Consider the following 17,068-nt stretch of genomic DNA (forward strand, 5'->3'; position numbering starts at 1 on the left):
GTTCGAGACGCGATCGAATTGGACAAGTCTAATGGTAATTCCCTTTGGCAAGACGCAATCAAACTTGAAATCACAAGTCTCATTGATTTGGAGTGCTTTGAATTCAAGCCAAGCGATTTTTCGCCGGGCAACGAATTTCAGAAGACTACCCTCATGACTGTGTTCAATGTCAAGCAAGATCTTCGTCGCAAGGCCAGATTAGTTGCCGGCGGTCACCTTGTTCAATGTCAAGCAAGATCTTCGTCGCAAGGCCAGATTAGTTGCCGGCGGTCACCTTGTCGATGCGTTGGATCACGACATTTACTCTTCAACGGTCAAAGGCATTAGTGTGAAGTTACTCCATGTAATTGCGCACAAGGCCAACCTGAAGCAACTTTGCGGAGACGTGGCGAATGCTTATGTAAATGCCTACACGAACGAGAAGGTATATGCAAAGGCAGGACCCGAATTCGGCAGCGATCTTGTAGGCAGCATTGTTGTTATACGAAAAGCGCTGTACGGCCTACGATCGAGCTCGGAACGTTGGCATGCACATTTTGCGGATACCCTACGTGCATTACAGTTCAAACAGAGTCGTTATGACAAGGATGTTTGGATCAGATTGGGCAACGAAAGCCTATTCTACGAATATGTTTGTACACATGTAGATGATTTTATGATTGTTTCTAAAACACCAGAAAAAATCATGGAAAGTATAAAAGCGACTTATTCAGTTAAATCCGTCGGTCCTCCAGACTACTATCTTGGAAATGATTACAAGAAAGATCAAAAAGGCCGGTGGTGCATTGGATGCAAAAAGTATCTTGTCGAAGCAATCAAGTGAGTAGAAAATATTTTCGGGAGTTTGAAAAAATACTCGTGTCCGTCTGAGACAGGCGACCACCCGGAATTGGATTCTACACCTTTGTTGAGCGACGACGAGCATTGAAAGTACCAAATGTTGATTGGAATCCTAGTCTGGGTCATGACTATTGGACGGATTGACGTCGCACACGCGACATCTTCTCTTTCACGCTTCACTGCGTGCCCTCGAAAGGGACATTTGGAGCGACTTCTGAGGGTCTTTGGATATCTGAAGAAGCGACCAAATCGGCGAATTGTTGTAGATTCCCGAGATCCCATTTACGAAGGCGGAGAAGATCCGTTGTCCCAAGATTTCAAGAAAGAACTTGGCGATCAGTATCCTGGAGCTTTTGAAGAAATCGACGCAAACCTTCCCAAGCCGCTGATTGACGAAATCGAAATAACCGTGTTTGTCGACTCAGACCATGCCCACGACAAGGTCTCGAGGCGTTCCATAACGGGTCTTTTGATTTTCGTCGGGCGTACCCCTGTGTTTTACACGAGTAAGCGACAGGGAGCTATTGAAACGTCGACATACGGTGCCGAATTCTGTGGAATGAAAACCGCCGTCGAGGAGTTGATTGCAGTACGTTACATGCTTCGATGCCTGGGTGTAAAGGTCGAACATGCGAGTATGATATGTGGGGATAACCTTGGAGTTATCCAAAACTCCACTATATCAGAAAATCTATTGAAGAAAAAACACGTTGCGATCGCGTATCACAAGACGCGCGAAGCCGCGGCCGCCGGAATATGTCACCCTATCAAGACGGGTGGGGTCGACAACTTTGCAGACACGCTTACCAAGGCACAAACGATTAAAACGTTTTGCACGCTGGTTGGTGGGTTTATGTTTGGTTAATCCGGGCACGTGGCTACGGATGAAGAGGAGTGTTAGAATTGTGTGTGTAGCACAAAAGACACTTCGGCATGTCACCAGATGACGCAGACGGTGAGTGTGTCATCCGTCGCTACTTTCCTTTGTCTGTGCAACTATGGAAGCCACTCGTTGGTTCAAGTAACATGTAAAGGATAACTACTCTAAGAAATACTGCGGGAGCTCTTTTCCCACTTCTGGTTGGTAATCACCGATTGGAAAAGAGCATCTCGTAGGGCACTAACAGGCCAACGATTGTTCTAGGTATAACATACTTTTATTATCACTGTTAAATGCTGCAAACGAAAAAAAATTTCGCGATTTCATACGGTATCTCCCATTAACAGGTAAAATGTGGATTTCTTTGTATGCTGCTTCATCTCCTATAGAGTTCAAGATGATAGAGAAGAGTCACGTTCCGCAATGACTCCCTTTCGGATGTGCAGCCTTAAAGTAGACCCCATTTCGAACGGAGTGATTTTAGAGTTGGCTTCTGCATTCGTACTAACTGTAATGCATTTACAAAGAGGTATTGGCACATTTTCATGTACCCCGGAGAAAAAGCCACAATGCCCTCCCCTACGACTGCTACATCAAGCGGGTACAAGTTGTTATATTCTTGGTAGTTTCGTGCAGCATTACGCCTGTATTATTACACAACAACCATTGTGTCTTTCCTTCCTCCTTCACCATACTAAGAAACCGATTCTGTGCCCCCTGACATAGTCGATTAATTCAGCTTTTGCATTTCGCGCTCCATCTTGCGTTCCTGGGAAGTCTTGGTATGCTCAAACTTGGAAGCTTCCACAATGGCTTCCGCACGCTTCGCAAATTTCCAGTCGGCCAAATCAGCAATAGTGTGGATGTGCATGGCCTTGAAAGATTCGTTAGCTTTATGAGTCAGCCCTTCGAGAGCAGATAAAGGGGCCTTTGCAATTTCCATTAGGCTCTTATGTTCCCATTCCTTATCGACAGCTTTATCGATGTTCATCGCACTAGAAACGTCACGCTTACCTGCTTCTTCTGTTCCGGCTAAGACCACAAGAGCTCTAGCCAAGAGAAAAAACTTGTAGGTGGCAAGATCTTTAATAGTCTCACACCCTAGACCACTAAGAACATCTTCCGACATAGAGCCGATGCCTTCCATCTTAGTAAGGGGCGCATCCACGAGAGCGGAGAAGTGCGAACCTTCATCGGCTTTCATCAATAGCCCGTTGCAGTTCAAGGAATAGTCTTCCCAGCCGGTTTTTTGCTGCTTCGACGGAGGTTCTTCGGACATAATATCGATACTATCAATCAAATTGCAATCCGCACGAATGTAGCAATCTCGGTCCCGAGCGTAAAGAAGATAATGGGGGCGTGTCCGCTTGCTTTGTGACTTACAGTTAGCGTTTCGCGATCTTTGAAAGATCGCTTTCACGTTCTCCGTGTCGCAATCAAGTCAAACGAATCGTGAAATGCTGACGAAACGTGTAGCGCTCGAGCAGCTGGTATGAGAAAGTCGGGATCGGATCTTCTAACATTAACTAGTTTACTGTTAATCATTTTCCTTGCTCGCTTTTTGTTATTGACAGTAGACCCGTGTATCCGAATACCATAGGATACACATAGTATCGTCAGCGAGACATACTTCTAACATAATACACCGCCTCAAAGTCATTCGAAGCAACCATGTCCTTCCAACTATTCTCTCTTACACTGACGAGCTTAGGATGAATAACCACGATGACTTTGCCGTATCGTATTTTTGGAGCACGCAACCAGCATCGTATACCAATGAATAAAATGAATACATTACTTGAGATATTACATAGTGGCTCCAAAATATTTACTGCAGCTTCTGCAATTCGCGCTCCACGTTTCGTTCCTGGTCCGTCAGAATATGCTCGTACTTCGCAGCTTGGACAATCGCTTCCGCCCGTTTGCAAAATGAAAACGCAGCCAGATCACGAACCGTTTCCATACCCATCGCAGAAAATGAATTGACAGCCTCTGGGCTTAAACCTTGCAAGGCATGGATCGGTGCTTCAACAATATCGCGAAATGATTTGTGCTCGTATCCTTTCACGACAGCCTTGTCAATGTTCATCGTGCTTGTCGGAGAACGTTGGCCAGGCTGTTCTCTTTCAGACAGAACCGTCAGAGCCCTGGCCAAATGGAAATACTTGTATTCTGCCAGGGCCTTGATAGTTTCACACCCCATTGCCTTGAGAATCAAGCCTGCATACTGACCAACACCTTCAAGGACTGTTACGGGAGCGTTGACGAGTGCTGCAAAGTGCATGTCTGCTTCCCTTGTATTCAAAAGACTGTTGCAGTTTAGTTCGTAGTTTTCCCATCCCGTCTTTCGCTGTTTGCTGGGGGGCTCATCGACAGCAGCCTGAGCGACAACCTTAAGGTCTTTTCCTTCTCTTTTCGTCATTTTTGGGTATTCACTTTGTATGTTATGAAAGTGAAGTGTACTACATGATTGTGTTTCAATTCACAGTCAAGTTTCCCTTCAATTAGAAGAGATTCGAAGAAGGCTAACAAATCTGTTCCTGGAATTCTTGCGGCGATGAAATGCCCAATCATTCAGCTTTTAAGAAGATATCAAGCTCGTCGATTCGAAGAGTTTCAAAAGGAGTCTATTGTCGTCGAAAAAAATGAGAAGCACATTTTCAGAGAAATATGTGATCAGTAAGTATTTGGTTTTTAATTTCAAACTCGGTTTGAATTTATTTTGCGGCGGACAATAATAAGCGTCCAGATGTATCTACCTACGGCTTGCTCTACAATCAGCAGAATTGCTTGACTGTAACTTGGATGTAAGGATTACTAGTAGAGGCCAGCGACTGCCAGCACCTGTGCTGAAAAAGAACGCCGAGGCGGAAGCAGTTTTCAAATAGATTCATCGAAGAAGATCGATTTATTTATTCCGGATCAACTTTAAGCGAAAAGTGGGATTCATGCAAGACATGGATAAGAAGGAACTAATTACCGAACCCACCATTAGGTTCGACTACAAAAGTCTGGAATCTTCAGTGCTGTGGCCGCAAGACGGCGGCGGCTTCTTGTTTGTCGTCTTACTCACTGCCAGACGATATCTTTCGTTTGGGTCAGTTTTTCCCTGGTATGAAATCGAAGCTGACGGCGTGACAACTCCCGATGGGTGTTGCAAGGCACGACGTTCGTCGTCAGAGCGATCCGTAGCTTTCGAAAGATAGGAATTGCTAGACTCGGTTTCGGAGAATTTCTTACTTGCGCGAAGGGCTCTTTGGAAAAGCTCCTCTTCTGACAAACCAAAATCATTTGTGGAATCGTGTTGGCTTTCGCTTACCTCTGACATACTCAATGCCATTGCGAGCTGTAATTCCTCGTCTTCCGTTGGTCTCGAAGGGGAATGGGTCGTATGATCGAAGCCAGCATTGCTCTCGGTCCTGAAATAAACCACTGGCTCGGCGTCACCTTGCGTCTCCGACATGCTTCTTTCAATAGCTCGCTGTAAATTCAAATCCTTGGACTCGTCCCGGTGCGATGACTTGTCCTTTCTTTTAAACCTCCCAAAGAGGCCCTTTTTCTTTTTAATAAGTTTCTCCGGCTCGCGTGCCTCTTCAGAAGGTATCATGTTCAAAGTCAACTGTAGCTCCTCCTTTTGTAGTTGGGCAAGCTTGCGCATTTCGGCACCAGCGTGGATAACGTTGCTAGCACCCGAGGGTTGTTCATCCCAAACTCGCTTGTGGGTGCGTGCGTTGCGAAAAAAGGAGCGTATCATCAATTTTAGTTCGCCCTGGTTCGTCATGCCTTCACATACCGCTAGGCGCTCCTGCCAGACATCTCCGTCGGCAGGAGTAATGGATTCGGACACATGCCGCGATTGGCGGGGCTCATACGAGTTTTCCGATATCTTTGTTGCCATTGTATGCTACGGCGAACACGATTTTAGATCGGGAAGATTGGTGTAGCCTCCAGTACAGCCAGGGGAAAACAAATGGTGAGATTGCAGATGATACAATACGCAATCGTCTGCAGCAAGACGCAACGAATACACAGATCGGAAGCAAGACTGCTGTGTAGGCAACCTTGTAGGACTGGTTGTCGAATTGGGTCACTACGTTGGACTTCTTGGGCAATTGGAGGGAGTCGTGTCCTTCGCCTCGCTGTGATCGTGCCAGCAATATTTCTGTATCGCCTTGCTAACGAACCAGCAAGTACACGGGACCGACCAAGAAAATATCAATGCATGTGTTTGTGGCGATATATATTGAAGATTTTTGTCGTTTTTTAATTGATTTTACGCCCTGAAGACAACTGGAACGACATACTCACACTCTAATTGTGAATAGCTCCCAGTATTTACAGTTAGAGTGAAGCTACAACAGTCCTCACTGTCAGTCAAAGCGACCAATTTCATCTTTGTCAAAACACGTCGCCGTTGTCTTCGCAACTTGTGCGTTGTAAGCGGTATAGATGTGATCAAACCTTTGGGAGATCTAACCAGCAACAGCTGAACGTCAGCGTTCCGTTTCGTTCGCGACTCCTCGTTTACTCTTAAGTTGAAAACCCGTAGTCCATGTGCTCATCGGCACTAAAAATGTCGTTTCACACCAGGATTGTCACGTCCACCACCAATAGAAGGCTCCATCTGCTAGGGCTAAGGCGTGGTGAGGAATTACTTGGTATGGACAGTGGGTGGGAAAATACGACAAAGCTTTTTCGGCATTTGCAATGTCGGATTCTTTCTTCACAAAGGACTTCAAGCCAACCGAATCCCCGATACGATCCCACTGCGAAGCGACCAAACAAGGTTTGCGATCCATACGGCCAAGGCGGAAAAGCCATGCCTCTGTCAGATATTCAGGCTTTTCAGGCGACCATAGACGATCAATGGAAAGTGACGGAAGACGGGACGGCTCTTGTCCGGGACTTTGTACACGCAGACTTTCTGACAGGCGCTCGTTTTGTGCAAAAGATTGCCGCCGTCTCTCAAATGAACAGCCACTTTCCAATAATCGGACTACAAAGGTGTATTGTCAAAAAAAATTGGCAAGTGGTCACTCGTATTGAATGTAGTACAATGGTTTTGGGGGGCCTGTCGGCTCACGATTTCCATTTAGCTATGGTACGTGCACATCACCTCTCGTGGTGTATCGCGAGATGCAAATATGAACGGTAACGAATCTGACATTTTGAGATTGTTTATGCTACTAGCTGATTGATGTTGAAACCGCGCGACCGGAGGTGCATGCTCTACTGGCGGCTGCGGACGACAAGTAATGAAGAGAGGACATTGTAGCATCTTAAAAGGTATCTATATGGACGTTGTGCTCTGCCAAAACACCTATCTGACAAAGGTAGCGCTCTTGCTTTATACGAAAACAGCACGTGTTACTGTTGGAAAATGTAAAGATAGCCTGACATATGTTCCCCAATTGTGACATAGCTTTCGTGAATGAATATCAGAAGGCTTTTAAGATCGATCGTCGACGTGTCTCGGGCCGCTGGTTTTCCGTGTCAAATTTATGTCAGTCAACTCGAATCTCGTCTCCAACATCACGTGCTAACAGCGGATACAATTGCTTTTGTAGCGTCGAACATCAAGCGCTGCAATATAAACGCAAACAATTCGTTTGATGGCGAGGATGAAGACGAAGTGTGTGGTATGGGTATCTAATGCCATTGTAGCCGCGTTGGCATTTCAGCCGTCCTATCAGAACCTTCCCCTTAGACCTGCGCAGCACCTGCGACTGACTACATCCGGATCTAGCGATGATGGTTTCAGCCAAGAAAACTCGGAGACCGGTATTTCTCTTTCTCTCCGAAACACGGGTACGAATGAATATACCAACCCCGTGAAGCAGCGAATGAGCTATCCTTCATCGAAACGCCAAAGGAAACAACACCGGGACATTGTGATCGTCGGCGGAGGTCTGGCAGGCTTGTCAGCAGCCCTGTACGTCTCGCAGATTGACCCGACACGACATGTAACTATTCTTGATAAGCAGGATCCGGAGTCACACCGTTCTAAAGATTCTACTGTTGCTAGCTACGCAGCGGCGGGCATGTTGGCCCCGAATTCAGAACGCTTACCAAAAGGTGATTTACTTAATCTATGTTTGGAAAGCAGAAACATGTATGGAGACTTTTGCGACATGGTCGAGTCTTTGGCTCAAGAATCTGGAGAAGAAGGAATGAAATATTTGGCAACATCCTCACAGAGCGCTGACGGATTAGAACCCTGGAGTATTGGATACGTTGCTTCAGGTGGTTTCTTGGCTCCAGCATTTGCAGGTGATTCAGTCGCCACGTGGGCCCCACCAGATGACGGTGGGGCAGCAACATGGCTGGACGCTACCCAAGCACGAGAGCTAGAACCTAACCTGCACCCAGACGTTGTCGGCGCCTACTGGTTTCCCGAAGACGCTAGTGTCGATGCTCGGCGATTGACGAATTCTTTGCGGGCTGCCTGTGTAGCGGCAGGAGTCCAGATTCTGCACGGACCCTCCAACGAAGTCACATCACTGGATCTCTCAGAAGGGATCTGCAAAGGTGTCCGGTTGCAAAGTGGACGTTATCTGAGTTGCAATTCGATTCTGGTCGCCAATGGTGCATGGATGCGCAATCTTTTACCGGTTCCTATTGAGCCACACAAAGGCCAATCCTTGTCGCTTCGCATGCCGAAAGATCGTCCGCCAATTCTTAAGCGCGTTCTCTTTGCCCAAGATTCATATATTGTACCGAAGGCAGACGGTCGCATTGTTGTCGGTGCGACTGTAGAAGCAGGAAGCTACGATCCTAACGTGACGCCTGGCGGTCTTTTGCACATTTTGACACACGCATTGCAGCTGGTACCCGCATTGAAAGACCTTCCCATTGAAGAAACATGGGCGGGACTTCGTCCAACCACGCCGGATAAAGGTCCAATATTGGGAAAAACACCGTGGGAAAACCTGTATTTGGCTGGAGGGTACTGGCGAAATGGTGTCTTGTTGGCTCCAAAAACTGGAGAACTACTGGCTGCTCTCATGACCGGACAAGAAATTGACGAGCAGGATCAGGCGATGTTGGATGCGTTTGCTTGGGATCGCTTCACGAACAAGGACGGTGGCGATCGCCTCTCAGCCAACGCAAGGTACGCCGCCTCGATGCACCCGATACATAGTCGAAAGTCTGGTGCTGGCGTCGCAGCCTCGGTTGGAACGGAACTCGGAACTTACTCAAGCGCTCGTTCGGCGAAAGAAGAAAGACAACAAGATCGTAATTCATTGTGGAACGAAAATGGAGACGGAGACGTTGCTTTTGAGCGGGCAGCAACAATGGGACGGAACGACGGGGCGGCGTACTCTTTTGGAGACGATGAATCTCCGTATGAACGAAAATCCGTTTCACAGTCAACAGCACAAACAACTCCTTCGTTTGAGGATCCCAAAAGTTCAAAGAGGTCACTGAAGGCTTCTGATACTGTGGATGCGTATACGGTAGGAGCGTCGGACGAGATTCAGGACTCTCATTCTGCGGAGACAAAGGCTTCCGATTTGACTGACATGTATGAAAAAATTAGGGCAAACAAGGCAAAGAAAACTACGACCTTAGGTGAAAGCGATGGCGACGAGGAGGTACGTCCCGATCCTGGCTTTCGAATATTTTATAAAGATCCAGAAACAGGTGAACGGCACGAAGTCCCTCCGTACACATCGCCCGGAGTGTTCCAGCAAAAACTGCATGCGAGGAAAAAGTCAGAGCGATCCGCGAACGGAACCAGGAATGATGTCCCAATCAGTGATGTTGTTGCACCTTCGCCAGCGGCGAATGGCAACAAGGAAGCGCAGCAATACAGCGAAACCACCTATGACGGTTACCAAGAGATTCAGTCGGCTAACTCACGACAAACTCGAGCAGAAGAATTAGAAGCGATGCGAATGGCACGACAGAGTAATCGTGTTGGCCAAGAAAGCATCAAAGAGTCGGATATTGGCGCCCAACCGATGGGCGACGAGTAGAACGCAGTGTATCTCACGTGGGAATGGTTCTGCATAAACTTAAACAAAACTGTGATTGCCTTGAATCAATGCCACCCCATCGTTGTCATCCACATTATCATTATCCACGTAAGGACTCGAATCGTATGAAATAGGGACTTTTCCTCCTTTGCTTTCAATCAACTGCTCAAGCCGGGATGTCACGGTTGCTAGAGTTGGTCGAGCGTGACGATCTTGCACCAGCATGTCCACCACCAGTGTCAGTATGTCCGCGGAATACCAGGACCCACAACTCAGTTGCAAAGGTGGCATCGGTACCGGCTTTAGAATAGAAAGTTGCGTACAGTCCACCACACGGAGGGACCCGTCCCTTTGGTTGAACTCGGATTCCAACGGTGACGCGCCAAACAGAATGGCAAAGAGCGTGCATCCCACGCTCCATACGTCCACTGCCGCAAAGTCAATGTCCTCATCCCCGACACGAACCGCTCCTTCCAAAAGCTCCGGTGGACGATACGGCATTGTCGTGTGCATAGATGCATTCTCGGCCAGCATCAATACATCGTTCCGATTCCGCAATGATTGTCGCAACGGACCGGCGGATCCGAAATCCATCAATACTGGTTGCCACGTGTTCTCCTTTGACGAAAAGGATCGCGACGTACGGTTTTCCGGCAATAGTACATTCTCCGGTTTGATATCCCGGTGCGAAAATCCAGCTTCGTGGAGAGCCCTAGTTCCGCGTACAATGCCGTAAACTATCTCGAGTACGTCAAGTTCCTTCCAAGGTGCTACGTCAGGTCGACGACTTTTGGAATGAAAGACACGTTGATTGACTTGCTGGCGCAAAGACCAGGGGTAGTATGGAAAGAGCATGTAACAGAGCGAAGCATCGCGATTCTGGCGATCCACCGTAATCGCCATGCCCAACAAGGGCATGACGTTGGGATGACGGATTGCTCGATGTACCCGAGCTTCATGTCGACAGGATTCCAGGATTTCGGTATCGCCACAACGAATGCGCTTGAGTGCGTAGCGGTGGACTACGTCTGGGCTACTCGTGTCTTGCGCGTCCGTGGCTTCAAACACAAAACTGAATCCTCCCTCGGCAATCTGTCGACCCAAACGAACTTTGCGTCCAGTGTCCAACAAAATCACCGGCCCCGCGTAACGCAGAAACATGCTGTGGAGAAACGCCACAAGCCAATGCCAAGTAGCGATAAGGCTGGCAATCATGTTGGTGTAGATAGTTCGGGAAACAGCCGCAAAGCGACGATTCGAATGCCAAGTATGAGCCGGGAAACTAACGCTCATGCGCAGCGCAGGAATGAGTAGGACGGTTGTGGACTCGATATGGACGTCCGGTACTACCTACAGTGTAGTATCAATGACTCTAGAGGAGAAGAAAAGGGCGGCGCTTGTGGTGGTTAGTCATGGTACGAGGAACAAGGGCACACACGGGAAATCTTGCTGCCAAAATAGCGAACGGCTAGTAGAGGTAATTTTCCAGTGACCTTGATTCCCGTTTGTTCCAATGGCACGTGAAATATCTTTGCAAACTCTGGCTTCCGTACTTCTTGTCCAATGTCCGGATCGGCACGCCGGTCGAGGTTCCCGCCGAGTCTTGGACAAAAATCTTAAAGAATACTCGAATCGAACCATTGTTGCCATGCCTTTTCTAAAAATTTCATCAACTAATGTAACACGGTAACATAACAAACACTACCTCGTGACAGTGGATATAATTTGTGAGAGTAATTGTGAATGCTGGCAGAGACTTTCGACTTTGGCGCAACAAATTGGTCTTCGGGTGGAAGAAAGGCTACACTTTTATTTTCGTCGTCGTCTATCCAGTGACGGAACTGTTTCTTTTTCTCTCGCTCTCCGTTGGTAGAACCTACCTATATATTGTACCGTGGTTGTCATGACGGAGCCTCTTTCGCAAGCGCAAAAGGCGTTTCACCAACGCATCATGGCCGCGCACGTCTTCACCGAAACCGAAGCCCGTGCCGTTTGGGAAAGTCTCGACGACCGCACAAAATTCGAAGCCGCTCTCAAGTCTTGCAACGCCCAACTCCGCTACGCGGGCCTCGAAATTTCGGCGGTTGCCATGCCAACAACAACAACGCATCCCAAAAGTGACCCCGACACGGACGACGACACGCCACCGACTGCGTCACCAAATCGCCCGAACAACCACAAGGCGCTGACGAAATACTACGCCATGATCAATACATTTCCGGACGAAATCGCCAAGGTTACCTTTCAGCGTTTGTGGACACCTGCAGAACACGCGCTGGTTCGGATCTGGCTCGAAAGTCTGGTGGAGAATACATTCCTATCGCGAGCGTCTCTTATTAATGCCCGATCCAAGCTGGACGCGAAACTCTCTCTGACGCTCGAGCAATCGCAATCTTTGTTGAATCGTCTAGTCGACGAAGCGTGGTTGCGGGAGTCGAATCAAGGGAAGAATGCACGACCGGGATCCATGCAAGCCGCTATCGTTTTGGCGCCACGAACATATCTGGAGCTTTCCTACATGTTGATGGACGAGTTCGGCATGGACGCCAATGAACTACCCCAACAGTTCAAGTACATGGAGTAAGGTATGACCGGCTTGGCTCCGTACCAGCACACAGAGTGTGGGTATCATAAAGTAACTGGAAGATCTCCTTCTGGCTGAACGAGTCCGAGTACATTTGCGCGCACCAAGTGCTGCACCATAACAATTGGATGGTACCCCTGTATGGCATTGGGCAAAAGTAGAATAATCTCTGTCTTTTGTAGCCATATTTGATTGTTTACGAGTTCAACTATTCTCCTTCGCAAACGCTCGTTGCCGTAAATCCCTCGACATGCTGTCACCAGTATCGCTCACCATACTAGCAAATGCTCCATTCCCTCGTAACAAGTCTGCTGGTGTTCCGAACTCCAATACTCGACCTTGCCCCAACACAAGGATCAGATCGTGCTCGATCACCGTGTCTAGACGATGCGCCACAGCGAGGATAGTGCCACCATGAAACGACTCGTGCAACGCTTCTTGCAGAAGCTGATCGGTGCGGCGGTCGACTGATGCCGTTGCCTCGTCCAATACGAGGATACGACTTTTGGAAAGAATTGCGCGAGCCAGGCACAACAACTGCCGCTGGCCGACAGAAAAGTTCGAGCCGCCTTCCGCGACCAAGGAGTTCCAGCCCTGCGGTAAATCACGGATGACATCTGTTAGATGGCAGTCATCAAGAACCTTACGTAAGGCTTCGTCATCGTGTAAGTTAAAGAGATCAAGATTCTCTCTAACCGAGCACCCGCTAAAAAGCGTCGGGGATTGAGGGATCACAGATATTTTAGTACGCAATGCGTGGAGACCGAGAGAGGCAATATCTACTCCGTCAATGAGAATTCGACCATGCTCTGCTTCAAGCAGACGGAAGAGTGTTTGCACGACGGTACTTTTGCCGCTACCTGTGCGGCCGACAATACCAACGCGTGCACCGGACGGAATCTTGAAGCTGACTTGTTCTAAAGCTAAGGGAAGGCTAGAACGGTAACGAATCGAAAGTTGCTCGAATTCGATCTCCCCAGCCGATGGCCAGCCATCCTTCAGCGCAATGTTTTCGTCTTCAATTTCTAAAGGGGCCTCGGGTTCAATGTTCCCAAAAGCAACAACGCGCTCAACGCTCACCATCTGATTGACCACTTCAGCGCTCTGTCGAATGCACCACTGGAAGACACCGGCAAGTTGCAGAAGCATTGACAGAGATAGTCCAAGGATGGACGGGTCCACATCGAACCAACCTTTTGTCTGAAATAAGACAGACAAGAAACTGACAATCGCCAAGAACAAGAACATAATGGAATCCATGCGGAAACCAACCCATCGCGAGGCCGCCATGAAACCGAAAAAGGCACGAGTGTGGGCATCATGAGCATCCTGAAACTTTTTCTGAAAAAAGACTAGAGCATCGTTGGCGCGTATCGTAGCAATTCCGCCGAGAGATTCACTCAATTTAGCAAAGATGGGTGAACGAGCCAAACCTTCCAAGCGCTTCAACTCCCGAGAACTCGTCACAAATACCTTTCGAACGTTGTAAAAGTAAATGAGTAGAAACGGAAAGGCTGCGAGGGCGAATGGTAAGGTGACAACTGTCGTAATCAAAGCCCCAAGCACAATAAAAGCGATCATGAAGAAGTCAAAAAGTGTCGCAGGAAGTAAATCGTCATTGCTACCAACATCTGCGCTGAAACGATTTAATATTCGACCAAGCGGATTTGTATCAAAAAACTCTACCTTTGCTCTAAGGACGGCTTGAGCCATACGGTCGTGAAGTTGCTGAGAAGCTTTGATAGTCAAACGGAACGTAATCAAAGAACGAACGACGGCGAAGAGCACAACCGAGCAACCCAGACCAATGCAAAGCCCGATGATGTCCCAATCGCTTTGCTCACTATCGGATCGCTCGGCCCATCTCCCAACGGAAGCGATCGTGATTAGTACTGAAGTTTGTGTCATAGAGAAAAGCACAAAGAGAAGGCAACCAATCCAGACGCCACCCATCGCTCGTAGATAGTTAAGATAGGTTTCTGTACGTACTACGCCTTGTGAATTCATTTCTTTATTGTCATCGCCGATGGAAGTAGGGTCCAAATCGACTTCTTCGACTCCATCCGATGTGTCTATTTTCAATGCATCTTTTTCCGTAACTGGGTCTTCAAGTGTATCGACAGAAGCATTGTCAGCTGCGTGTGCCGTGAGCCGTCCATCGGATGCTGTAACACATTCCTCGTACGTCCCAATACATTCCACTTGTCCTGCAATCATTAGTACACAGCGACATTCGTGCACATATTGATGCTGATGAGTTGCAAGAATGACGCATTTCCCTCGGCCTACAGCGAGTTCCATAATAGCTTCCTGAAAGAGCTGCCGCCCCACTTTTGCATCGACTGCTGACAAAGGATCATCGGCAACAAGGACATCTGCATCCCTGTAGATAGCTCGTGCCAATCCAATGCGTGCGCGTTGTCCTCCACTACACTGCACTCCCCGATCTCCGACGATAGTTTGGTCACCGTCACGGAATTGACGAAAGTCCATTGCTAATCCGCAAGCGTTGACGACTTCAGTATACCACAATTCGTCAACTTCGCGACCCATCGTGATGTTTTCCTTGACAGTTCCGTCCATAATCCATGGGTCTTGTGCTGCGTATGACAGCGTCGAAAAGTGCTTGCTGAAAGTTCCTGCAGAGATTGGTAACTCATCCACAAGGGCTTGAAGCAGGGCACTCTTACCACTTCCAACCGTACCAATCACAGCGGTGACCTCGCCGAAGTGGAAATCGACGGTTATATTCTCCAGAGCGGTGAACAACGTAGGGCTTGAATCCTCGTCAGTTTCTGAATCAGAAGCATCGACATTTTGGTTCCCAATTACTTCGTTCCAATAGCACTTCACACCATCCATTGATATTGACACGTAGTGGGGCTCCCTTTCAATCTCAGCCTTAATTTGTACATTATTGTGGCCCAACACAGGTTTTGAAAGATTTTTAGAAGTGTTGCTTTCATGCTTCGAGGCCATTGATGGCAGTTCAGGAAATTCGAGAAACTTCTGAATCCGTCCAATCGAAACGTAACATTCACTAGCGCCCATAACGCCAAGCGAGACGTGCTTAGTCATTTCCAATTGCAGAATGTTGATCAGAGTAAATACTGTAAATACATCGCCGGGCCGAAGTACCCCTCCCGAAAAAACGTGGACCACAAATATCACGAGAGAAATAACCACATTGGTAGAGAAAAAGAGTGCCTCGTTGTAAGATTTCAGTCGATTTGCTTTCGCGATTTGCGCCGTTTCTTCTCGTCTAAAGTCTTGAATGCGTTCCAGAAATCGGTGTTCGTATCCCGACATTTTCATCACGCGAGCCCCACGTACTGCTTGCGAAACAAAGGTCACTCGCTTGTCCGTAATCCCCGCAATTTTCGATCGGTAAAAGGCAAATTTGCCACTCAAATAGAATTGTAGCGGTACAAACACGCAAATTAGCAACCCAAAGCCGGCCGCAAACGCAGGACCAAGTAGCACAATTCCCACGACTAGAATTGCCATCGATTGGATTGGGGCCCACCACAAGTAGCTAATGAATAAGGATGCCAACAAAAATCGTTCCACGTCGTTACTCGCCAGATTCATAATGCGTCCATAGCTGGCGGACGTGTCTTGATGTGTCGAAGACAAACGCAAAGACTTGTCATAGATTGCGGCAACGCAAGAAATGCGCAAGCGCATACCTTTCCTCCAGGTCGCGAGAAAAACATGGTGGTGTTCGAACAAAATGACAATGCCCGAAACAACAATGGCGGTCGCCCAATAGTATCCATCCTCTGTTTCCTTTTCGAAAGACTCGATCAAGAGACCAAGCGCCACAGCCTGAAGGACTTTTGCAGTTGCCGCAAGCATCATGAGAGGTTGAACGAACCATGTCGTTCTTAGAAAATCATTTAGCAAGGTTCGGTGGAGGCTCGGATTTTTGGGGTTTCTTCCTTGCTCCTCTCTCCAAATTCTATTAAAGTAGTCCCGGTTATAATCAGAAGTATCGGTTTCGATACAGTCGGCGAGGTCTCGGTCCTCTAGAGGCCGTTCGAGACCTAGTTTGAGAATCGGATATGGCCACATAAAGCATAGTTTCGAAAAAAGAGAAGCATTTAGCAATGGATTTTCAGGGCGCTCAGGAGCAGGATTCGAAGCGGTAGTATGGTAGAGCGTCTTCATTGGTGCATTTTCCACTGGTGTGGGCGGCGCAGGAGTCGATGTAGTGGATGCGAAGGCAGGTTTGTCTTTCGACGAGGAAGAACACATGAGGAACGTTCTACTGTAAGTGACGCCTTCTGGACAGAGACCAATTTTCGGTCCTCAATTCCTGCTTCAGTATTTACAGTTAGCAGGATTATATCTCGCTCGTTTACAGTTAGATCGAATGCTCAACCGCAGAGCACATCTGTTCACAGCGCTAATGGACTCGTGTGTTGTAATCGGAATACAGTCGGCGGCGATTTGTCGGCAGTCCCATCGAGAACGAGCCACCAAGTCATCATCCCTACAACGTCAACAAGGGAATTTTTAGACTTTTTATATGACGTATGCATGAAATTCAAAGGGGATGGCTAGATCACCTAGTCTCGCGTGTATGAAAGCCATCCTCACGACTGATACACGTCATCTTCAGAAACATTTGCTTTTGGCCGTTTGCGATTCAAACCGATGCTCTGTCGAGCCTGCAAGCCGATCGAAAGAGGTTACCCGTGACCATTTGCATACCGAATTCTCATTTCGTTCGACTCTTCACAATGAAACTTCCTTATTATTAGTCTTTTATTGTCTTCCGGT

At 47.9% G+C, this 17,068-nt stretch overlaps 6 protein-coding genes across 6 annotated transcripts; 1 reads left to right on the forward strand and 5 right to left on the reverse strand.

Annotated features, from left to right (window-relative positions):
* Positions 1-2,314: 2,314 nt before the first annotated feature.
* PHATRDRAFT_42529 (predicted protein) lies at positions 2,315-2,999 on the reverse strand (the record flags this gene model as incomplete). Its single annotated transcript, XM_002177032.1, has 1 exon — positions 2,315-2,999. One exon carries the CDS (start codon positions 2,997-2,999, stop codon positions 2,451-2,453), a length of 549 nt encoding a protein of 182 aa, XP_002177068.1. The 3' UTR covers positions 2,315-2,450.
* A 493-nt stretch (positions 3,000-3,492) lies between these two features.
* PHATRDRAFT_42530 (predicted protein) lies at positions 3,493-4,142 on the reverse strand (the record flags this gene model as incomplete). The annotated part of the gene is made up of 1 exon (XM_002177033.1): positions 3,493-4,142. One exon carries the CDS (start codon positions 4,140-4,142, stop codon positions 3,549-3,551), a length of 594 nt encoding a protein of 197 aa, XP_002177069.1. The 3' UTR covers positions 3,493-3,548.
* Positions 4,143-4,721: 579 nt separating this feature from the next.
* PHATRDRAFT_42531 (predicted protein) lies at positions 4,722-5,770 on the reverse strand (the record flags this gene model as incomplete). The annotated part of the gene is made up of 1 exon (XM_002177034.1): positions 4,722-5,770. Exon 1 carries the CDS (start codon positions 5,616-5,618, stop codon positions 4,722-4,724), a length of 897 nt encoding a protein of 298 aa, XP_002177070.1. The 5' UTR covers positions 5,619-5,770.
* Positions 5,771-6,293: 523 nt separating this feature from the next.
* PHATRDRAFT_31544 (predicted protein) lies at positions 6,294-9,699 on the forward strand (the record flags this gene model as incomplete). The annotated part of the gene is made up of 4 exons (XM_002176528.1): positions 6,294-6,821; positions 6,911-6,972; positions 7,163-7,359; positions 7,385-9,699. 4 exons carry the CDS (start codon positions 6,294-6,296, stop codon positions 9,697-9,699), a joined length of 3,102 nt encoding a protein of 1,033 aa, XP_002176564.1.
* Positions 9,700-9,849: 150 nt separating this feature from the next.
* On the reverse strand, positions 9,850-10,860 carry PHATRDRAFT_9386 (predicted protein; the record flags this gene model as incomplete). The annotated part of the gene is made up of 1 exon (XM_002177035.1): positions 9,850-10,860. A coding segment is annotated over one exon (1,011 nt), but the record flags the coding sequence as incomplete, so codon positions are not given.
* A 1,627-nt stretch (positions 10,861-12,487) lies between these two features.
* PHATRDRAFT_9180 (predicted protein) lies at positions 12,488-16,396 on the reverse strand (the record flags this gene model as incomplete). Its single annotated transcript, XM_002177036.1, has 2 exons — positions 12,488-15,034; positions 15,197-16,396. Coding segments are annotated over 2 exons (3,747 nt in total), but the record flags the coding sequence as incomplete, so codon positions are not given.
* Between the last annotated feature and the right edge of the window lie 672 nt (positions 16,397-17,068).

The sequence above is a fragment of the Phaeodactylum tricornutum genome, chromosome 1 (genome assembly GCF_000150955.2).
Source record: "Phaeodactylum tricornutum CCAP 1055/1 chromosome 1, whole genome shotgun sequence".
NCBI classification, from domain to species: Eukaryota; Bacillariophyta; class Bacillariophyceae; order Surirellales; family Neidiaceae; genus Phaeodactylum; species Phaeodactylum tricornutum.